The following is a 22,201-nucleotide window of genomic DNA, read 5'->3' as shown; positions in this document are numbered from 1 at the left end:
TTGCATGGATGAATGGATATGTGGATATGAATTCGATATGAGAATATGTTATATGGGTATATGGGTATGGATGGTTGGATATATATGCGAGATACCTGCTTTGTATATGCATTGAACAAACTTTGAAACCTATAAAAAAGCGCTAATCAAAAGTGACCTTCTTCCCCTTGAATGCCGCCGTACTCGCCTGCTGCTCCTTCGCCTTCCTAGCTGCCTCCCACGAAGGATGTATCGGTTTATCATCTTTAGGCTCCGTCCTCTTATTCTCACCACCCCTCTGAAGTTTATTCCCCCTCATCTCCCTATTCGCGCCAGTAGCAGAACCACTACCACCACCAGTAGCACCCCTTCGCACATCCCACCCACTATCCCGATTCCTCTTCTCCTTAGCAGCCTGCTTTTTGAGGTGATTCGCGCGCGACCCGAACTTCTTCTCCCAAAGAGCGCGACGAGCTTGTTGACCCATGCGGTTCTTGCGGCGCGGCTGCGCGTCTTCGTCGTCTGAGGGCTCGGATTCGGAGCCGGAGATATAGCCGCCCATTGAGAGGGAGGGGAGGAAAGTTGTGCTTGTTGCGGGGGCGGATTTGGAGGTTTTGGTTTTAGGTTTCTTGGCGGGGGAGGGTTCTGGCTCGGGAGAGGCTGAGGGGGAGGCTGAGGGTTCGAGGTCAAGGCCGGGGGATGGGGAGCGCGATGGGGAGGGGGAGATGGCCATAGGGTCGGGGCGGTCCTTGTCGTCGTCGTCGTCATCGGATTCAGAGTCGGAGCCGGCCAGGCGGGAGCTGAATTGTGCAAAGGCGTCGGAGTCTTCACTGCCACTTGCAGCCTCTTCGTCCATGTTTACGTCCACGTCTGTCTCCTCAATGGCACCCTCATCCTTGACCTTGGCCTTGGGCTGCTTGCTCTCTTTAGCACCCTCGTTCTTCCCCCGCGCCGTATTCTCCGAGGTACCGCCCTGCTTCTCCTGCTTCCCCTTGGCCACATCCTCCAACCCCAGAAGCTTCTTGAAACCTTCCATAATGCCCGGGAACACCTCCTTCACCGGATTCGACTTGTAAAGCCTCGCAAGAACATTCCCTTCCGCAGCACTCTGCGGCCCCTCAAGCGAGATACTCTTCTTCGAGTTCTCCCGGAAGTAAATGAACGCAGGCGCTTCAGCGATACGTTTTGTGCGCGCAAGTTGTTTGAGGAGGTATTTGCTTGCTGTTTTGTCCATGTCGAGGGCCTATCATTACCATCACCATTAGTATACACACCAGTATACACTGTAAAGAACGGGCATACCTTGAGAATCTTATTCTCTTCCTCTAACCTCCCCACCGTCCCTGGCTTCGCACCCTCCTCGCTCCGTGCTTTCTTCCCCCGTCTCCCCATTTTCTGCTTTTCGAAGCCGCGCGAGAGTTTCAGTGCGCGCGAGAGGACGTTGACTTCATAGTCGAATTTGACGGAGAGGCGGTTCGCGATGCGGGTGGTTTCGTCGTTCGCGACGGGGTTTTTGGTGGTGTAGAGGTCGGAGTGTTTGCGTTTCGGCATGGTGATTTTCTTTTATTGTATATTGAGATTGGGTGTGTAAATTATAATAATTGGGTGGATGCGACGAATGCGAAAAAAAAAAAGGCTGTCGCGGAGTAGAAATCTTATCGGGAATATTTTCTTCATGCCAAGACCGTCTACATAACACCGTATATGGACGTCACTACAAAGACAGAACTACAATCAATTGAAAGACAATATAGATATGTACAAACAAATACGAATACATTCACTAGTCTATTTCTTTTCCTCGGGGTTCTCCTCGGGCTTGGGAGTGGGGAATTTGAACTACAAATGTCAGTATATACCATGTCATTTGGAAAGGGAAAACGCACCGACTCAGGCTTGTCATCACGGCCAGGTCCAACAGGCTCCCATGCTGTCGTTCCACTCTCAAAGTTCCGGAACGCCTGCGTAAGTTCAAGAGGCTCAATGACAATCCGCTTCTTCTCCTCATCATAACGCAACTCGGTATACCCGGTCAACGGGAAATCCTTTCGCAACGGATGACCATCAAAACCGTAGTCGGTCATAATCCGGCGCAGATCCGGGTGTCCAGTGAAGAACACACCATACATATCATACACCTCACGCTCGTACCACAACGCACCCTCATACAAGCCCGTCACACTGGGTACGGGGGTCGCCTCGTCCGCGTAGGTCTTGACGCGGATCCGCGAGTTGTAGCGGACACTGAGCAGGTTGTAGACGACTTCGAAGCGGTTGTCCTTCGTCGGGAAGTCAACGGCGGTGATGTCGGAGACTTGGGTGTATTCGGCCGCGGTGTGGTATTTCAGGAAGGTCATGATGGGGATCAGACCGGTGGGGGCGGTGTTGACAATCAGCTCGTCCTTCCACACGGAGAACTGCTGGACGTATTTCGGGAGACACGACATGATGTACTGTCCGTATTTGTGCAGGCTTTCGGCTTTTTCGAGGTGCTTGTCGGCAGGGTTCACCACGGGGGCGCGGAGGGGGCCACCAGCTAGTTATACATACACGTTAATGACATATCCATCAGCTCTGACAGTTAAGGGGCGACGTACGCGGACGCTGCGCCGAGCGCATGTTGGGGACATCGGGCTCCGTGGGTGAGAGCTTCGCAGAATACTGCAGAGGGGTCGTGGTGAAAGCGCGAACGCCCCGGGAGACGGCCAGAGAACGGCCAGAGCCCAGCCGCATCAGAGAGCGTGCAGAGGCCATTGTGCAGGACCGAAGTGCGGCGATTGAACAGCGACAGAGGAACAAGAGAGCTGGAGGGAGCTTGACTGGCAGCCGGAGCGGGATCTGGAGTTCGAAGTTGGCGAAGGCAGTCACGTGGGGTGTAGGCTGAATAACGCGGCGTTTATTGGTGGACAGCGGACAAACAGTGCAAACGGCACAAACCACACAAACGGCGGCCCAGAGCTTCGTTTCTTCTTCTTCGCCTCAAACTCTCCTCTTTCCGCCTCTCCTTCTCTCTTCCCCACGTCGTTGACACTGTTCTATACTCCTGCTTTCTTCTTCCGTCCATTACTTCTCCCCCTACGCTCTTCCTCTCCGGTTTCTTTATTTCCTTTTCTGTCGTTTTCTCGGTGTTGGCGTTGTGGACTTGGTGGTCTTTTTAAAGTCGTTCACAGTCTTCATTCACATTTGGCAACCATGTCGAGCCGTCTACAAATCGACTCTGTCATCGATGATGACGATGAGTTTTGGTATGTTACCTTGCTTTCCCTTTGGAGGTATCGTGACTGACACTCTTTTCTCTAATGTAGCCCCCTTTGCATTGAAGAGTTCGATCTGTCGGACAAAAACTTCAAGCCCTGCCCCTGTGGGTATCAGGTACGTTCCTCGCGCTTCCCGGACGAAAACACACGAAGTTTCTTCCTTTTCGCGTTTAGCTGTTTATCCAGATCTGACATGTTCTGAAACGACTAGATTTGCCAATTCTGTTACAACAACATAAAAACCCACAGCGAAGAAGGCCGGTGTCCCAACTGCAGACGCCCCTACGATGACAGCACCATACAATATAAGGTTCCCGATGCGGACGAGTATGTAACCCGCCTTCGCAATTCTGAGTTGCGGATCCCCGCTAACGCATTCACTCTCCTGCACAGGTTCAAGGCGGACTTGGCATTGAAACATCGCAAGGCTGCGGCCGCAAAGAAAAAAGAGGTCGAAAAACGCGAAATCGAGGCCTCCAGTCGGAAGAATCTGGCTGGTGTCAGGGTCGTGCAGAAGAATCTGGTGTATGTGATCGGCCTCAACCCCACAATACGCGACGAGAACCAGCTCCTCCAGACACTTCGTGGACCGGAATATTTTGGGCAGTATGGAGAGATCGAGAAGATCGTTGTCAGCAAGGCAAAGCCCGGTGGCAATCCCAACCAGGGTATAGGTGTCTATGTTACCTACTCCACCAAGTCGGATGCCGCAACGTGTATTGCTGCTGTGGACGGATCGGCGAACGGCGATCGAGTCCTCAGGTACGTTTCCTGTTCTCCCCTTATCAGCTTGCACGATGTTAACATTTTTCAGGGCACAATACGGCACGACGAAATACTGCTCTTCATTCCTTCGTAATGAACAATGCAATAACCGAAATTGCACTTTCCTCCACGAGACCGGCGAAGACAGCGATAGCTATACTCGGCAAGATTTATCCTCTATGAATACGATTTCGACTCAGCGCTCAGGACATCCGAACGGCCCGCCCAACGGTCCCGGCAACGGTATTCCCCCCCATGTCGCCCGCTCATCGGCCCAGCCGATTTCTCAAGCCCTACGCCGTCAACCCAGCAAGGATGATGCAGCCAGCCGTCCGCCAGATGGACCCGCTCTCCCATCGTCCGCAAGTTGGGCAAACAAGGACGCTCCGATCAACCGTGCACGACGAGGCAGCTTGACTGGTAGCCAGTCTTCCCAGAGTCCGCGCCCTGGCGTTGCTACGGTTGCCACTGCTACGGAGGAAGCGAAACGCACTGAGAAGCAGCCGCCCGCCACACAAGAGCGCCGTCAAACTTCGTCACCGGCAGATGCACGATCTTCCCCGTCCGCATCTTCCCGCAAGGAGAAGCCCGAGAAGCCGCCCGCAGACCCTGAAGCTCCGCTGCTGGAGAATCTTCTCAATGCAGTCAATTCTCCTGGTTTCAAGTTCGTCTTTTCGACGGCAGGATTGTCTGCGGAAGATATGGCTTTGATCGAAAAACATGCCTCGTTCATCGATCCGTACGGTGGTGTTAAGCGCAGAGCGATGCGGGAAAAGGCTGAGCAGGAACGTGCGAAACGGGAGCAGGAACTGCTGCTCTCTGCTGCTGTTGAAGAGGAGGGTAGAGAAAGTGGGAGTCTCCAGCTCGGTGGTGAGCCAGATGATGCGCTTCCTGCTAGAGGCAGGGAAACCCGTGAATCTCATGGTGCCATCCAGCCACCATCCCAACAGGGAACCACCACTAACTCTGCCGTTGGATCGCCTATTTCAGCAACGAACAATCAGTTCCAGAACCTCAACCTCCAAGGTCGCAGCCTAACGCCCCTTCAGCAACAGCAGTTGATGCTTCTAAAGTCTGCCAACAATCAGCAGGCTGGTTTGGTGGATCCTCTGCAAAGTGCTGCGTTTGACCAGGCGGCCCAGGCTCGCAACAGTCTTCTTCAAAACCAGTTAGCGCAGTACAATGCGTTGCAGGCACAGAACCGCCAATCTCGGTTTTCTTTTGCCAACGAGGCCAATGCCAAGAACCTTCCCAACATCCGCATGTTAAACCAGCAGGCGTCTTTGATGCAATCTGGAACTCCGAACCCGTTGGCCGCGCCCACTCCCCAGCACGGTCTTGCCAACAACTACTACACCAGTGGAGTCCAGGGTCCCCCTCCCGGCCTGAAGACTGCTGGAACTCCTCCCATTAGCGGAGGCGGGATGTTCGCCCAAGGCCATGGGTTCACCAATGCCAATCTTGCCAACCTCGGAAAACAGGATGCCAATCCAGAGTTGATGCGTGAGCTGCTGCGTGGTCGCAGTGGTACGAATACCGGTGGTTTACAGAGCCAGGAGGCTGCGAAGCGTGAGTTCCTCTTTCCTTTCCTTCAACAGCACCAAACCCCCCCTCCCCTGACTCCCACCAATGGCCTTCTCAGCTCTTTCTATGGTAACCAGACGGGGACCTACCCCGAAACTGGACCACAGAAGCAGAAGAAGAAGGGGAAGAAGCACAGACACGCTAACACTTCCTCCGGTGGAGGCGGTGTAGTAGATCTTGCGGACCCGAGTATTTTGCAGGCGAGAATGCACCAAGTCGGTGCCAATGCTACTGCTGGACAGGCACTCTATGGGAGTCAGGGACAAGGTGGGTACAATCACACCATGATGTATGGAGGCGGATTCAACCGCTGGTGATTGTTGTACCCCCTTCATTTCCTCGCCTTTATCTTTTAATTTCCCTCTGATTCCCTCTTGTTATTCTATTCGTCATGATCAATTCTCTTGCATTGTGTTTACTTCGTCCCCCCGATCCTGATTTACGACATGATATCATCTTGTTTCTTTTTCTTCTTCAAATGGGTGCAGGATATGAGCTTTGTTTTCTTATTCGGATTTGATGCAATTTTGATACTACAGCGTTTTTATTATTTCTGTCACGAAGCATTTGGGCAGACGGCTCTTTGAAAAAACAAAAACCAGTTAGGGCTAGGCGTGCCTCTGGCGTTTTCTTCCATATTGTCTCATTACTTTGTTTTTCTGTTTTCCGAATGTCATCCCCGGAGACGAGAAGGGCTCATCACATCTTATGAAGTTTTCATGTCTTTCGAACCCACCTTGACCCAGGTGGTCATCGTATTATGTTTCTTCTTACTTTTCTGCATCCGGGCTGGCTTTGTCCGTCGGCATCTTGATGACTCCAGTTCATGGTCTTATGTACGTTAACCTCCCTGCCCCTGATGTTGTCATATACGGAGACAGGGCCTCTTATCGGAAACCTATTTCTCACAATAACTGTTCATATAGTCCCTTGCTTTGTGTGCCTGGTCAGACCGGCCTAGGATTTCCGTGTAATTAATTGTGCCTGCCCATGCGTATCGCTCGACTGTCTTGTCGTCATTCGTCTGCAGAGTCTCGCAGCGTGCTTTCATTGTTCTGTTTCTTGTGGCCGTCATTCTCGCCGTCATTTTCTTTTTTTATTTCTTTTTGTTGCTCATCACTCAAAACTCTGTGAGACGGGAAGCTGACGAGTGTTTAATCAGTTGACGAAGAATTCCCACCTCTCGGTGCGCAGCCCAAGGACAAGCGTCCAGTCGACAGTTTTGGATTCCTCTCGCGCGCTCAGCATCTCTCCGACTCCCACGGGTCGATTCGCACCGGAACTCCAACGCTTCCACCAGGGCTTCCCTTGCCGCAGTCTCATCTGGCATCATCTCTGCTGCAAAGTCCGTTGAACCCGTCAAGTCCAGCGACGTCAGTGCCTCCCGGCTTGAGTCACCCATTCTCTCGGGTTGGCACACCGTCCCAGTCTCAAGAAATCATTTCCCGACGTCAATCACCGGAACCTAAGGAGACTCCAGATGCTGCGCCTTCGTCGAGCAGGGTCAAGAATGCTTCGCAGATCTCGCTGGGCTCGCCCGTGTCAAAGTCCGCTAGCAAGTCTCGAACTCAGTCTAAAAGTGAATTGACGGCCATTGGCGACAAGAAGGAAACACCTACGACTACGAAGCCAAAGCCAATGAAACTCGATCTACCGGACACTACCGCTCCGCCACCAGAATCCTCTCCTTTCAAGGTGGAACCATCGGTCCAGAGTGCTCACGGACAAGCGCCATCATCTGCTCTTGGCTCTCGTCCCAATACCCCGATGACCGGTGTTTCGCGTTTATCTGATTCGTCTGCCCCTCGTCAGCACCGGGTTCTTCGTGTTGTGGACACACCCAAGACCGAGACGCCACCCCCTGTTTCTGCCAATCAGTCCGTGTCATCTAACCAGGCGACAGCGAAAGCTCGTTCTAGGATACCGAGTATCTCTTCTAACAGTCGGCCAGAGACGCCAGGCGATGGTGGGTCTGAAGTTGACCAGTACACGTCCGCATCCGTCTCTCGTGCCAATTCGCCTCCTGCGTCATCTAGGATCGGATCTGCACCTGTGCGGTCCATGACCAAGAGCCAGGCCAAGAAGGAAAGAAGACAGAAGGCGAAAGAGGCCGAGGCAAAGAAGATTGAAACGGCATCTGTGTTGGCGGAAGAACCAGTTATTGCACCAATCATTGGACGCAAGCGTAAGACCAAGAAGGCGCCGGCCAGCACCAATGCGCGACCATCGAGTGCAGCTGCAGAAAGTACTGCTGAACCTGCCAAGTCTAACGAGGCCGCTGTCAAGAGTGTTGATGAGAAAGCGCAAAAGGAGAAGGCGCAGGACAAGCAGCCCAAGGAGAGCAAGCCCAGTCCTACTGAGGAGAAAGCCCCTGTTTCTGATGCGAAACCCGCTGAGGAGACGTGGCGGTCGAACAACACCGTAGAACAGATGCTCAAGGACGCTGAAGCCAGTGAGAACTCGGTGAAGGAATTGTTTTCAGAGCGCACACATCCCCTACAGATGTTGCTTTCTCAGCTTCATAGATCCGGGACTCTTGACCTCAACAACCACCCGTTGTTCAACCCGGCCAATCTAAGTCAACGGTTCGATATGAAATGCTTGGCAGAAGACTATGAAACGTTGAAGCACCCAATTGAGTTGACGGACGAAGATCGCAAGACTCTGCTTCGTGGAGAGCCAGTCCGTATCAACGCAGACTCCAACATGTTGAAGGATCGTTGTCTCATTAGTCCCCGGGGATGCGTTTTGCACCACTTGTCGCCCGAGGAGGAAGAGAGATATCTCGCTCTGGAGAAAAGCATTGCGTGGACCGTCGATTCCTTCCAAGAATATCCCGCCGCCCCCATCACGGAACCCGATACGACCAACCGTGGTGGTGGTCTCGATGCACTCTTTGCTACGCCGGAGAATTTCAACCTCTGCTGGGTGGACGACGCTGCGGCCGGTCTTACTTCGGGGTCCCCCACCGCATCCTTCTCAGGAACCGAAAACATTGCCCCTGGAAACCCTCCCAACGTCCTCTCTGCAATGGAGGCAGACAGCACCCGAACCCACAACTGGGCCATTGCCAACACTGCTGAACTGGTCAACGCAACGGCTGCTTCTGTCCGGTCCTTTGCCGCAGCTACCGCTAAGCACATGCTTGGTGCCGCCGGCGTGGTTATGGGCCATATCCCCGATCTCGACGACGTTGTCGGCATGACAGACGAAGAGCTGCGTTCGTTCGCCATCAAGTCGCAGAAGGAACTCGAAACTTCACGGAAGGAGCTGGATTCGATTGATAAGAAGCTTAATGCGTTGGTGAAGCGGAACAAGAAGCTCGCTCAGCAGGCTTTGGCTACGGCTGTTGAAGGTTAACTTGTGACCTGATGTATGGTTATGTTCCGTTTCTTTTCTTCTCACGAACAACATATCTGTTATGATGTACAGTGTTTATGTTACCTTCTGTATTGTACATAAGTTATCTCTACTTTTTGTCGGGCCTGTCAGTGTACATAGTATGTTGAAATATTCCTTATGATATCCTCCTTAGTTCTTTCTCAAATGACTTGGCTTATTCAATCCTCAATTAGATTGTCCATAATGAATAGGCTGCCCATCATTCACTAAGACCCTGATCAGAACCCCCTTTCCTCTTCTCCCCTCTCATCTCCTTGCACTTCGTCTCGAGGTTACTTCCACTTCAGTCTCGATTCGTGTCAAATGGGCGTCGCGGCACATTTCTGGTCCATTGGTCTCAAAATAACATCACTAATTTTCCACAGCCCAGTGCAAGTTATACACCTTCCTTCGATTCCGGGCTTCGCATTCCTCGCTACTAGCTCTGATTGAAAACAAGTGAATTCTCAACACCGACTTTCTGTTAGATGCTGCTTTTTCCTTCAATCTCAAGCATCATCGTCTTTTCCATCATCGGCTTTATTGACATACCTTGCACGATCACCTGGCTCACCATGTGAAGCAGAAAGTAGATGGCCCTTAGCCGTCCATTGCAGTTGTTATGTTTTACGGACAATACAAATATTAGACGACAGTCTCCTTTACGAGTGAGAGTGAATACCAACACATTCCACAAGAGTCATGGCTAACTTGATTTCAGACTAAGAAAATGGAGACGTCTTTTAATTGAACAAATAAGGCCAGTTGAGTAAATCAGGCCTAGGTTTCAATGGCCTGTAACCAACTTCGCGAGTGGGTGTGCTCAAAAGCCATCACTGAGACATGACATGGACATGTTTTCACAAAGATATCAGGCCCGCCATACAATGGCATTAGAGGCTCGCCGGGGCCAGTTGTGTGAACCCGAGCGCCGAGCCTGTATATTTTCGGAACAAACGGCAAATAACAGCAAGGCGAATAATGACTTTGCTGGGCACAGCACAATGGGCTTTTTCTTGGCCTCTGTTTTCCATACGTCTAAGCATATTTATTAGGGAGTCAAACATGATTACCACAGTGGGTGAATATACTCGGGGATTCTCATGTGTTTCCAGAATGGGAAACAGTGAGGCCAACAAATGAAGTGGGTTATGCTGGATAGAAGTCGGTAAATGCCCTCGTACTATCCGGATTTCGGTTCTTGCAGGCCTAACCGTTTAAAACAGGGCCTGATGACAGACCATGTCTATACCGAAAGGGCACTCGCAACTATATGTTTTGAACAAGCCAAGCGACGCCTTCAACACCGGCTCTTGAGCTGTTTGTCAATGGGACCTCGCGATCATGCCCAATTTGAAAAAGCACCTGACACAATGGAGACAAAAGAAGACGCTGAGCCATCTATACCATGGCATATATTAACTATATTGCCATCTGCGTGCAAGTGTGCATGCGACCAATTCCATGTTTCAGAGGATGTATAAAAATTGAAAAACCGATCGATGGCATATTTTGCGGGCTGCAAGCGTTTCCGGGCGTGATGAAAGATGGCAATTTAGCAGAGAGGGTGCCAAACTGTTGCCTGCCAAGTTGTCTTCTAGATTGTTACATCCCATATGGCACTGATATAACATGACAACCACAAAAAACCAATGCTATTTAGTCTAACTGCTATCACTGCTACCCATCAATCAACCGGATAGCTTCTATCTAACCAAATATATCCATTGCAAACCGTTCCTCCATTTGCAACGAATTCACAAACGCTTCTTCCGGCTCATCCTTGCCAGTCTCGCAGTTGGAATTTTCAACATGACTGCCACGATAAATATCCTTAAACGCATCCCGAACATTACTGGCAACAGCCGATGACCCGCATATGTAAACATGTGCTCCGCACTGAAGAAGCCCCAGAAGATACTTCCCGTCCTCTTGTACCGACTCGCTCCGTGGGTAAGGCTAGGGAGGCTGTACGCCCATCTGGCATCCGCTGCGCCGGCCCGAGACCAGTTTTCTAGCTTGTCGGCGCAGATGTCGTCTTTTCCGGGGGTGCGGCAGCCTGCCGTACTAAAGCAGTCATGGTTTGAAGTTATGTAAAGTTGCATAAACACTTATGTTTGTATTACTAAGCAATTTACTGCATAACTAACTTATCATCCGCCATCGCGCTCAATCTAAACTTCATCATGACTTTCCTCCAACACACCATACCGGCTTTGCCGATATAAAGCTGACAGACTGGTCTACTGCGACTGACTGATAAGTGAGCTGGTCAAGCCAGCTAATCCGCCAAAATGCAGGGCTTCAGTAAGTATCCGAAGCCAGCACCATGCCGCAAACATAGCTAACCAATCTAGATATGGGGAGGTTAGTATCATCCAAACTTCCTACTGACCTGTACATTCCCCTGACAGTACCAGGTACTATCCCCCCGACGACACCGGCACCCCGACAAACCTCAACAAACAAACGCGCACCAAAACCATCCCAACCGTCCGCTTCGAGATGCCCTTCGCAATCTGGTGCACAACCTGCACCCCCCACGAAACCATAATTGGACAAGGCGTACGCTTCAACGCCGAAAAGAAGAAAGTCGGAAACTACTATTCCACGCCCATATTCAGTTTTCGGATGAAACATACCGCATGCGGTGGGTGGATTGAGATTCGCACGGATCCGAAGAATACGGCGTATGTGGTTACGGAGGGAGCGAGGAAGAGGGAGACAGGGGAGGATCAGGTGCCGCCGGTGGCGGGGCTGGGGGAGATTGCGTTTAAGCTTGGACGGGAGGGGAGGGAGGGGGAGGACGATCCGTTGGCGAGGTTGGAGGGGAAGGTGGCCGATAAGAGGCGTGCAGAAACGGAGAGTTCGAGGATTTTGGAGCTGCAGGAGCGGCAGTCTCGCGATTGGGATGATCCGTATGAGAAATCGAGACGGTTGCGGAGGACGTTTCGGGTTGAGCGGAAACAGCTTGAGCGCACGGAGAAGGATACAGAAGCGTTGAAGGATAAGATGAGCTTGGGGATTGAGTTGGTTGCAGAGAATGAGGAGGATAGAGTCAGGGCTGGTTTGGTGGATTTCGGTGGTGCTGCTGCTCCCGAGTCTGTGGAGGATGCGGTGCGGGCTACGCGGTTACGGCCGTTATTCGCGACCGATGCTCGAAAGGAGAAAGATGGGAAAGAGAAGAAGCATAAGAGAGTTCGAACGGCGGACCTACTGGCAAATCGCAAAGCCGCGTTCCGACAAGAGCTGACGGGGAATACCCGTGCGGCCGTGGATCCGTTTCTAAATGCTGCGGACGAAGATGCGTGGCAGCCTGGACTCAAGCGAAGGAAGATAGCCAAGGCGTCTGCTCGCGGTCCTGATATTGAAAGGGATGGGCGGGATGTCAAGGTTGAAAATGACAGGGTTTCTGGACCCCAGTCTCAGCCTCAGCCCCAGGTAGAAAAACCGCCTGAAAAGAACCCGGCTCCAGTTGCATTGGTTGATTATGGATCGGATTCTTCGTAACTTGTATACCTACTTGTATATATACTGGCGTTTGTGTTATCATGATACCCCAACAATTATTTGAGCATTACTTTTTCCAAATCATACATATAGTCAGAATACATTCCTCATTCCTCGTGCAATAGGGTATATCGTAGTAGATGGTCGTAAAACATCAAACTACATAACTCGTATCACATTCATTTCGCCCAAGGAGCCTTCGTCTGCCCCAAATCCCCAGAATCACCACCAGACCCAGCAGGTTTCGCCCACGGAGCCCTAGTCGGAGCCATCGGCCCCGGCGGTAACCTCGACGTATCTGGGAGCGAGGAAGAGGCAGAAGGGGGTACTCTCGCTGTCGCCCACGGCGCTACCGTTGGTGCTGCTGTACCTCCTGCGGTGGCCCATGGAGATTTGGTCCCTGGTCCCGGCCCTGCTGATGGGGGTGCTGGTCTGGCAGTTGGTGGTTGCGACTGAGGTTGGGTCTGAGGTGCGATGGCGTTAGGGTCGCGTTCGAAGCTGAACAGCGAGCCGAATGGGAAGTGCTGAACGACGGGGAATTTGGAGAGGACTTCTGCGTTGTACATTTTGATCATGCCCTGTGACTGTCAGCAACGGGAACTCCTCATAGGGCTAGTGAGGTTATGGCACCTTGTTGATCTTGGCCCATCCTGTTCGAATCCCAGAAATATCATAAAGCATTGGGCTATGTTCCCAGAATGGACCACGTTTGACATCGTAGATAAAGCCCACTGCGGAGAAGTACATGTTGGTTTTGCGCTCTCTCTCGACGATGTTCGCTTTAGCAACGCCCCCTGGGTCTGGTGCATCTGGTAGCGAGCCTTCTTCAGGCAACGGCTCGGAGTCTGTCATCGCAGGGGCGAATTGGGCAGCTCCGAAGATGTAGGGTAAGAATGAGTGGTCGTCTAGACCCCATACTCCATGTGAGCCTGCTGGTTCTAGGGTGTATCGTTTGATAATGGTCCGGATGAGCTCGAGATACCTGAATTGTCAGTCCAGAGCTCAAAGTCAATGTGTTCGGGCATGGCATACGGCTGCACAACCCCTAGAACAATAGCCCTCTCCTCAACTCCCGGAGCAGTTCTCGGAAACCCATTCAACTTCCAAATCCCCCCAAGAAACGCCAGAAAGCTTAACTCATGTCCCGTTCCATAATCCAACCTCTGCGCACTACCCCAACTCCCCAGAAAATACGCCTTCAACTCCTCCTTCGCCGTCACCCCATCTCCACTCCCACCCTTACCCTGCTCTAATACCTCTGGCGCAAGACACCCCTCCAACAACTCATCTGCCCTCCCCTCCACAATCTGAAACCACCTCCGAAACGCCACATTCCCAAATCTTCTCGGCCCCTGATCCGGCGGCGCCTTCTCCAGCATCTCCTCGAGCTTCGCCAACAACTGCTGTAGTTGTCGCACGGGGGCCGAGAACTCGACAGCCTCGCAGTTCAATTCCCAGGCCTGGATGCTTGTGTCGGGGCTTTTGAGCGGGAACATGGAGCGGTTGAGTTGCAGGAGGAAGGTCATTATGTCGACATAGGCTTGGCTTGTTAGGAAGGAGGAGACGTCGTTGGATTCGTGGATTTTCTTGCTGGGGGTACTAAAGGGGTGTGTTGGCCCCGCGGAGGGGTCGATGGTTGGGAGGACGCGGATGGGGAGGCCGTTTGTTGTCATTGCGCTGTTCGGTATATTGGTATGAAGGAATTTTTGATTGAATATGAGAACAAGAAGCTGTAGGAGATGAGGAGTGGCAGTTATATATACTCCGCTATTGTTATGACGATGGCGGTGGCAGATCAATTTATCTCCGCAGAGCAAGGAACATTTCCACCACCCAACACGGGCTGTTCGAAGCCACACGGCTCTAATTCACCAGTGCACTAATGTAAAACAAACACAATGCCATCGTCGCGCTCTCGAAAACGTGACTCGACCCTTCAAACCCTCGACATCCTGAATAATGTCGGCAGCGCAAAGCCAAACGCCAATGTCAACGCCGGTTCGCGTGTGCTCCCGCCGCGTCGCAAGCTCCACGCGGTCTCTCGTGCCCAGGTCACCAAGAGCGATGATGTTTGGAAATTACCGAGGTCGCCAGAGAAGCGTGCAGAGGATGCTGGGAGGGAAAGGGTTGGCGTTAGTGAGCCGATTACGCCGCGACGGTCTACGAGGATTCGGGAGACTAGATCTTCGGGGGACCGTGATGTTAACGTTGTGAATGGGAGTGGGGGCCGGAGGTCGCTGATGTTTATGCGGGGAGTTAACTACCATGAGAGTGAGGAAGAGGAGGAGGAGGAGGAGGAGGAGGAAAGTGACGAAGGGAGTGGGGATGAGCACAACTATGAGGAGGAACAGGAAGAGGAGGAAGAGGATGATGACGACGACAACGAGCAAGAGATCCGCCTATTTTCAGACGATGAGCCTGAAAATGCCAAACGGCCGAATACACGTACGCTACGGAAAAGGTCACACGAACAATCAGACAATCAGGAATTCCCGAGCTTCCTCTCTCCTACTGCACTTCTCAATGGCCTGGTGCCATCCAGTGACGACGAACCTGACGAACGCGATGAGACCGGTGAAACCTACGCCAACAACACTGGACAGGATGGAAGCGGTGATTCAGAGGCGGAACAGTCAAACGCAGAGGTGCTTGGCGAGGCTGAAACCAATCGACCCAGTGAGAGCAGGAAATGGCGTCCTCCGCCAACTCCAGTAGTCGAGATAAGGTTGCCTCCAAGTTCATCACATAAAGCACGCAGTTCACCACCAGAGCGGGAGATGCGAGATCATGCAGAGGGGGAATCCAATGAATCTGATTTCGAGATGGGACGATTGGTCGATAGCGCGCCAAACGACGAGCAGTCGAGCAGAACGAGTAAACCACGGGGTTCACCAGAGCAGGAGATGCACAGTGGTCATACAGATGAGGAATTAGAAAATGAGTCTGACGAATCTGAGTCAGAGGAGAAGCAATTGGACGATCCCGAAGCCCGACGAGCGGCCACAGCGAGTATAGTGCAAAAATTACGAAGTTTACAAGCAAAGCCGGAGATGCGGGGGAATCAAATACAAAGAGAAGAGGGGAGGATGGCCGACAATAGGGTAGACAAAGGCGATCGATCGACCAGAACGAGAACGAGTATACCACATAGGCCACGGAGCTCACCAGATCAGGTGATACAGAGTGGTCAGGCAGATGGGGAATCTGAGAAGGAATCTGACCACTCATCGCCGGAGAGGCAACCAACCGACGGTGAAGCCCAACGAGCGGGCAATGCAAGATTACGGAGGTTACTAGCACAGTTGGAGACGCGGAGGAATCGTACACAAAGAGAATCTGATGGGTCCAAATCAAAAGAGGAGCAGTTACCCGATGATACGGTAAATGACAACCGGGGATCCGCTTCGAGTTTCGAACCGGAAGATGAACAAGATTCCAGCAGCTCTTCTCCCCAGCCGTCTGATGTGGATGAAGAGGACTTTCCACAACGTCAGCCTAGAAAACGACGGCGTGTTGAGCGCTATTCTCCGGGACTCACCCGACCTCAAAGGAATCGGAACACAATGTTTGTAACTGAGGAGAGCGAAGACAGCGAAAACGAAATTGAAAAAAATGAAGAATCTGATAATGAGGAAGACGAGGCAGAGAGGGCAGCAGCCATCGCAGAGGAAGAAGAGCAGGCCAGAAAGCTTCAATGGATGGAGGAGGCGATGAGACTTGGTGGACAACAAGTGAACTGGCTTATCTTGACTAGAACAGCCAAAGAACTGAAGCAACTGGTTGATCCTGCTTTAGCCGAGTCGTTTGTGAACATATGGACAACAATCAGAGTACTATCTCGGCTTTATGGGGAAAGGGATTATCGGCCGTCTGACATGATGCTCAGACAATGTGATAATCTCTTCGGGAGCATTCGCTGTGAAGGAGAGAGATTGCTTGACCAAGCCTATCATTTGGCCACCACGTCCAATGGAACTCGTGATGAAGTCTATGCGTGTGACCTAGTGGACGAATTCGAAGCACGAGTGTTTCCGGAAATGGTGAAGTTGGTTTTTGCCTGTTTCAAGGTGTACTATACCGACGCGGACATGTTCCCTGGAATTCATGATCACTTTCGTCGTGTGCTTGTTCTCCTCCGGCAGCTTTGCGATCGCACGACGAGTATGAAGATGCAGCGGATTGTGCATGGTACGGTGCGCTGCAAAGAATCTGGACGAGCACTGAACGCCATCATCAAAGCGCTAGATTCACGGGGATTACGAAGAAGAAAATCAGAAAGACCCTACAGCTCCATCTCGGACAGGTCCGGACAGGATGGATCACGCGGTTCTATAGTGATCGAGGACGACGCTGGCCGTGAGTGGTCTCAGGAAGAGGGCCTAGCTCTGATTGATGGACTGCGGACGTATCAGGGTATGTTGCCACTACGCCACATGGCACACGGAAGTACTGACACAACTAGGGCCTGACCGGTACCTCCGGATCATAGGGCACTTCGGGCATCGACTGCGGAACCGGACCCAGCAGGAACTGCGCACAAAGGCGATACAGGTGCATGACAGGATGCGGCCAAAGATTGCGTTGCAGGTAAAGACGGCAGATGGACGACGACAGTGGGAGTGGTTGTTGAGTGTGCGGGCGTAGTTGTCTTTTCATGATTTTGTTGTTAATGATGATACCCTGGTGTTATGGCAATGTTTACACTTCTATATCCGCATGCGAACCATGGATCGTGCCACAGCCTCCTCTGGTACAATATAACCCCTGGAGGCATTCTTATATCATTCTTTATATTCCTCAAGCATCAAGCATCGTGGTTCTTACTGCTAGTATCTCGGCGCCATGTATAAAGTATGCCACTACAAGTACTACCACACCACCACCGGTATTCTCGTAGTCTCTACAATATACAATTGACATACATAAAATCCTCTATAGTATTCAAACCATATCTACATACATACGTAGTAGTATGCCAACTGTCCACAGTCCACAGTATTCCACTCGTTTGCATACTGCACTGTCGATCTCCCCTTATTGTCTCCGCCCGTCGTTCTTCTCCTCTCCGCAATCTTCCCTCCTCTCTCTCTTCTCCTACACACACTCCCTCTACTTTCCTCTCTCTCTGTGTACAGTGTCTTATTTATTTAATTCTTTGTTGTTCTCTTTTCTCTACTCGTTTTTGTAATCTGCTTTTAATTCTGTTTTTCTATTTCTCTGTTGTTGTCGCAGGTCTGTTTTTCCTCGTGTCTCCTCCCACCTGTCCTTACCCCCCGTGTTCTAACCACCGCAGTAGGCCATACAGCAGAGGAACATAATTAATATCTGACCTCTAAACCGGTCTACTCCCTGTCTACAAATTATCTGTGAGTACCTTCCTTTTTTCTCTGCGTTCAAGCAGCGTTGAAGCCGCCGCATCTACCTCTCATTCGAAGCGTGACCGATGCCTCCCGCGCGCAAGGCAAAAAAGCGCAAGCCAGATCAAATTGACTCAAAGGGATCGCTGGACATCAAGGGTTGTCTACGGCCGTTGTCTAGTCTGGCTGCTGCGGTGGCTTCAATTCGTTGCCGTTCCTGAGTCCTGACACATACCTCCGTTCTTGACCGTTTCTGCCTCCTTTTTTTTTTTTTTTTACTTATCTGGCCTTCTTATGATACACCAATTCATCATTTACCACCGAAGAAATTCAATTACTGACGCTTTGGTGGTTAGAACACCCCTAAACAAAACCGCGTTTCGAACACCATGGCTTCAACCGAGGACCGCGTCGCTCCCCCTCCGGCTACAGATACCGATACGGAGAACATCCCTCCTCCGGCCACTCCCGTCGAATCCTCTGTTATGTCCGGCAGTGAGGATCCCGTTACCAGCCCTGAGGCCGGCAAGGACCAGGAAAGTTCCAAGGAAAATGTCAAGCCATCGTCTCCTACCAAGACCGCTTCTTCCACCAGCACCGGCACGACCAAGCGGCCCTTGTCGGGTTCGACCCCCACCACTAAACGGCCTACTTCCACGACATCGACTCCCAAGACTACCACCGCTTCTTCGCGCACGTCCACCAACGGTAGTACGCTAAGCAAACCCCCTACGCGTCCGACCACAACCACCGCTTCCACTGCGACCCGCAGACCCCTGAGCTCTGCCACGACCGCTTCCCATCGTTCCCGCGCATCTGTCAGCAGCTCTGCAGATGAAAAGTCGCGCTTGAGCTCTAGCGATGAGAAGAAGGGTATCTCTGGAACGGCCAAGCGCATGTCGCTCGCGGGCACTCCCTCCACCCGCGCCCCCACCAAGCCAACCACATCCACCTTGGACCGCAGATCTAGTGTGGCTGGCACAACAGCAGAACGGAAGACCACGTCTCGTCCGAGCAGCTTGGTAGGTTCTACTACCAAGCCGGCTACGAAACCGGCCACTTCGACTTCTGCGACTCGCACGTCGACTACTGCCACGCGGCCCACCTCCCGTCCGACTTCCACCAGCACGACGAGGCCAAGTGCTGTTTCCGATGCACGCAAGAGACTAAGCACGGCTACCCCGTCTTCAGCTACCAAGTCTGCTGAGCAGGATGCTGAAAAGCTGCAGGCGCTCCAAAACCAGCTTTCGGAAAGTGAAGGCACTGTCGCCAGTCTCCGTGCAGAATTGGAGTCGGTCAACGAAAAGTTAGGTCAACTCTCTGTCTCTGGAGAGGGTGATTCCATCAAGGATGACTCTGCTTCTGATGGTCTCAAGGCTGAGCATGCCGCTGAAGTCGAGCGATTGACTGCAAGCCACGAGCAGGCGCTCAAGGCCTTGCAGATGCAGCTCGAAGAGGCAGACACCAAGCGGAAGGAATTGGAAGAAAAGTCGGTTCAGGACCTGGAGAACGCTGCGAAATCCGCTGCTGAGCAGGGTGACGAGAAAACTGCTGCCGCCTTTGAGGAGCTGAAGCAATCTCACCAAGCCCAGATGGAGGCGCTTGAGAAGGAGCTGTCTGAGCAAAAGGCCGCTGCAACGGAATATGGGGAGCAAGTCAACAGCCTCAAGCAGGAACTCGAAACCCTCAAGGCCACTTTTCAAGAGGAGAAGGCCATGGCTCTCGAAGGTCTGGAGCGGGAACTCAAGGGACGCGACCAGGTTATCGAGAATCTGAACACGGAAATGCAGCGATTGGACGATGCCAAGGAGCAGGAGGTGCGCGCCGCTGAGGAGAACGCTAAGCAAACCGTTTTGGGTCTTGAAGAGAAGGTTGCATCGCTCGAAGCCAAACTCAGTGAAACTGAGCCCGCAGACGTAGAAAAGAAGGGCGAATATGAGGCCTCGTCGCCAGAGGCTGTGACTGAGAAGGAGAAGGAGGTTGTAGAGCTCAAGCAGGCCTTGGAAAAGCTCCAGAGTGAGCTCGAAGAGACCCGCGCAACGGCCGCGACGGAATTGAGTGAGAAGCTCAAGCAGTTGGAATCCAACCACGAAGTAGCAATTGCCAAGCTCAAGTCTGAGCACGAAGAGGCTCTTGCGTCTGCTACTGCATCCCACGCGCAGGAATTGGCCGTGGCCAAGGAGGCTGTCGAATCGTCCGACTCTACCGCCAAGTCCCAGGAGCTCCAAGAGCTTCGAGAGGCGCTTGAAGCTGCCAATGCGGCTGCGCTGAAGGGGCGAGAGGAAGCTGTCAACGAGATCAAGACTGCGCATGAGGCGGAACTGCAGTCGCTCCAACAGAAAATTGAGACATCCGAGCAAGCCTTGACCGAAGCCAAGCAATCTGCAGAAAAGGGTGCTAGCTCCAGCCAGGAGATCGATTCCCTTAAGGAGAAGATCGCCGCCCTGGAGTCTCAACTGTCGACTGGCGAGGAGGCTGCTCAGAGCAAACAGCAAGAAGTAGAGGCATTGCAGCAGAACCTCTCCACTCTTGAGGACAAGGTCAAGGCCAACGAGGAGCGTGCCGCTGCCGCGGAGAAGGCACTCGAAGAGCACGCCCAGCAAGCTACTGGCGTCACTGAGGATCACTCGCAAGCCCTGGAGGCGTTAAAGGCAGAGCACTCTGCGGAGCTCGAAAAGGCCCGTGCTGAGGCTTCTGAATCCCACGAGGGTGCTCTGCGTGACATCCAGCTCAAGTACAACGACCTGATTTCGAAACACCAGGACTTGGAATCCAACCATGGACAAAAGGTGGAGGCCGTCGAGGCCGAGCTGAAGACTGTCTTGGAACGCCACACGGGTGAGATTGCCTCGCAGGCCGAGCTCCGGGAGAAGGAGATTGCGGAACTCCAACAGCAGTTCGAGAAGACCAAGGCCAGCTTGCGTGCTGAGGTCGAGGCAGCTCAGTCATTCAAGACTATTGAAGCCGAGGCTGAGCACAGCAGGGCCATTGAGACGCTCCTTGGCGCTCAGGAGGAGAAGATGTCTAAGCTCCGTGCCGATCTCGAATCTTCCAACCAGGTTAAGCTTGATGAGCTCCAGAAATCCCACGACGAGGTGTTGGCTGAAATTAAGGGCCAGCTGGCTGAGGCCCAGTCCGCGGCGCAGGACACCTCTGTCGTTGAGGGTCTTAAGTCAACAATTGTGGACCTTGAGCACAAATTGGCAGACGCTGAGGCCAAGTCGAACACTGCTGGTGATGAACTGGCCAGCATGCACAGTGCTGAGAAGGCTGAGTTGGAGCAGAAGGTCCAGGCTGCTAATGCGCAAGTGGAAGAACTGCAGAAGTCTCTCGGTGCATCCGACATCGCCAAGGCTGAGATCGACAACGTCCTGAACCAACTTGCGGCCTCGCAGGAGGAACTGACCCAGCTTAAGACCAAGAGTGAGGCTGCCAGCAACGAGCTCGAGCAGTCCAAGATGCAAGCCCGGACCTTCGAGGAGAAACTCGCCCAGGGCGAGAAGGACTTGAATGACCAGATCGACAAGAACATGTCGCTACTGAACCAGCTGGGTGAAGTCGATTCGGCAATCGCAGCCAGCCGCAAGCGTGTTCGCGAGTTGGAAGCCGAAGTGGCAGCATTGAAGAGTGGCGCCAAGGGCAGCACTGGCCTCGAAGGTAGTCGATGGGCGCCAGAGAACAAGGAGGACGCTGGTCCAGCCGCAACGGAAGGTGAGGACCTCGGTTCATCTATTGAGGGAACGGTGGGACATCCCTACTCTTCCGGACTTTCCATTTACCACCCCTTCCTATAACCCAACCCGCCCCTTGTCCAAGTTCCCTCTTTATTGACATTTTACTAATGAGAACGCGTTTGTTCGTTTTTCTCTTCTTCTGTAGATGGCCAGCCTTCAGGAACAGCTTAAGTTTATTCGAACGACCAACGATGACTGGTGCGATGAACACAGACGGTACTCCTCCCTCTTCTTCCAACGCTTCCTTGATGATCAGCGCTAACAGCATGTTAGACTCGTCACCGACCTCGTGAACTTATCCGAGAAAGTCACCGGCGAGAACAGCCATCCGTCAACACCCCGCCCTGAGCTGATGTTGCGAAGCAGAAGTGAGCGATCTGGAGAGGCATCGTCGTAACCGGTCATGTTGGAGGAGATGGTGAACGGTGAATGGTGAATGTTTTGGGATGGTTTAAATAATAATTTCCTTTGTATCAATTAGACTTGTATGTGTGTACATGTAATATCGAGATGATGCTCAGCCATGTTTCCACTTTAGATCTGAGGGTTACTCTTTCGGGTTTGAGAATTGCAACATATCTTGTGTATCACGCTTCTACGGACAAACGGGAATGCATCTGACTAGCAGTGGATA

At 52.3% G+C, this 22,201-nt stretch overlaps 8 protein-coding genes across 8 annotated transcripts; 5 read left to right on the top strand and 3 right to left on the bottom strand.

The window, feature by feature from the left end:
• Positions 1 to 142: 142 nt before the first annotated feature.
• ACHE_80663S (BUD22 family protein) lies at positions 143 to 1,530 on the bottom strand (the record flags this gene model as incomplete). The annotated part of the gene is made up of 2 exons (XM_043284058.1): positions 143 to 1,222; positions 1,282 to 1,530. 2 exons carry the CDS (start codon positions 1,528 to 1,530, stop codon positions 143 to 145), a joined length of 1,329 nt encoding a protein of 442 aa, XP_043141276.1.
• Positions 1,531 to 1,767: 237 nt separating this feature from the next.
• On the bottom strand, positions 1,768 to 2,733 carry NUO31 (complex I 30 kDa subunit family protein; the record flags this gene model as incomplete). The annotated part of the gene is made up of 3 exons (XM_043284057.1): positions 1,768 to 1,818; positions 1,866 to 2,515; positions 2,577 to 2,733. The coding sequence occupies 3 exons, from the start codon at positions 2,731 to 2,733 to the stop codon at positions 1,768 to 1,770; spliced, it is 858 nt and encodes a 285-aa protein (XP_043141275.1).
• A 438-nt stretch (positions 2,734 to 3,171) lies between these two features.
• NOT4 (CCR4-NOT core ubiquitin-protein ligase subunit MOT2) lies at positions 3,172 to 8,945 on the top strand (the record flags this gene model as incomplete). The annotated part of the gene is made up of 6 exons (XM_043284056.1): positions 3,172 to 3,224; positions 3,285 to 3,351; positions 3,448 to 3,563; positions 3,630 to 3,998; positions 4,051 to 5,570; positions 6,748 to 8,945. The coding sequence occupies 6 exons, from the start codon at positions 3,172 to 3,174 to the stop codon at positions 8,943 to 8,945; spliced, it is 4,323 nt and encodes a 1,440-aa protein (XP_043141274.1).
• Positions 8,946 to 11,260: 2,315 nt separating this feature from the next.
• Positions 11,261 to 11,520, top strand: ACHE_80660A (uncharacterized protein; the record flags this gene model as incomplete). Its single annotated transcript, XM_043284055.1, has 2 exons — positions 11,261 to 11,273; positions 11,324 to 11,520. The coding sequence occupies 2 exons, from the start codon at positions 11,261 to 11,263 to the stop codon at positions 11,518 to 11,520; spliced, it is 210 nt and encodes a 69-aa protein (XP_043141273.1).
• A 77-nt stretch (positions 11,521 to 11,597) lies between these two features.
• Positions 11,598 to 12,476, top strand: ACHE_80659A (uncharacterized protein; the record flags this gene model as incomplete). Its single annotated transcript, XM_043284054.1, has 1 exon — positions 11,598 to 12,476. One exon carries the CDS (start codon positions 11,598 to 11,600, stop codon positions 12,474 to 12,476), a length of 879 nt encoding a protein of 292 aa, XP_043141272.1.
• Positions 12,477 to 12,655: 179 nt separating this feature from the next.
• RRD1 (serine/threonine-protein phosphatase 2A activator) lies at positions 12,656 to 14,149 on the bottom strand (the record flags this gene model as incomplete). Its single annotated transcript, XM_043284053.1, has 3 exons — positions 12,656 to 13,054; positions 13,107 to 13,458; positions 13,509 to 14,149. 3 exons carry the CDS (start codon positions 14,147 to 14,149, stop codon positions 12,656 to 12,658), a joined length of 1,392 nt encoding a protein of 463 aa, XP_043141271.1.
• A 225-nt stretch (positions 14,150 to 14,374) lies between these two features.
• On the top strand, positions 14,375 to 17,120 carry ACHE_80657A (uncharacterized protein; the record flags this gene model as incomplete). Its single annotated transcript, XM_043284051.1, has 2 exons — positions 14,375 to 16,889; positions 16,939 to 17,120. The coding sequence occupies 2 exons, from the start codon at positions 14,375 to 14,377 to the stop codon at positions 17,118 to 17,120; spliced, it is 2,697 nt and encodes an 898-aa protein (XP_043141270.1).
• Positions 17,121 to 18,222: 1,102 nt separating this feature from the next.
• Positions 18,223 to 21,964, top strand: ACHE_80656A (M protein repeat protein; the record flags this gene model as incomplete). The annotated part of the gene is made up of 3 exons (XM_043284050.1): positions 18,223 to 21,576; positions 21,713 to 21,783; positions 21,841 to 21,964. 3 exons carry the CDS (start codon positions 18,223 to 18,225, stop codon positions 21,962 to 21,964), a joined length of 3,549 nt encoding a protein of 1,182 aa, XP_043141269.1.
• Positions 21,965 to 22,201: the final 237 nt, after the last annotated feature.

Source organism: Aspergillus chevalieri, chromosome 8, assembly GCF_016861735.1.
Source record: "Aspergillus chevalieri M1 DNA, chromosome 8, nearly complete sequence".
NCBI lineage: Eukaryota > Fungi > Ascomycota > Eurotiomycetes > Eurotiales > Aspergillaceae > Aspergillus > Aspergillus chevalieri.
Note: the sequence above shows the minus strand (reverse complement) of the source record. Positions and strands in the feature narration are given on the sequence as shown.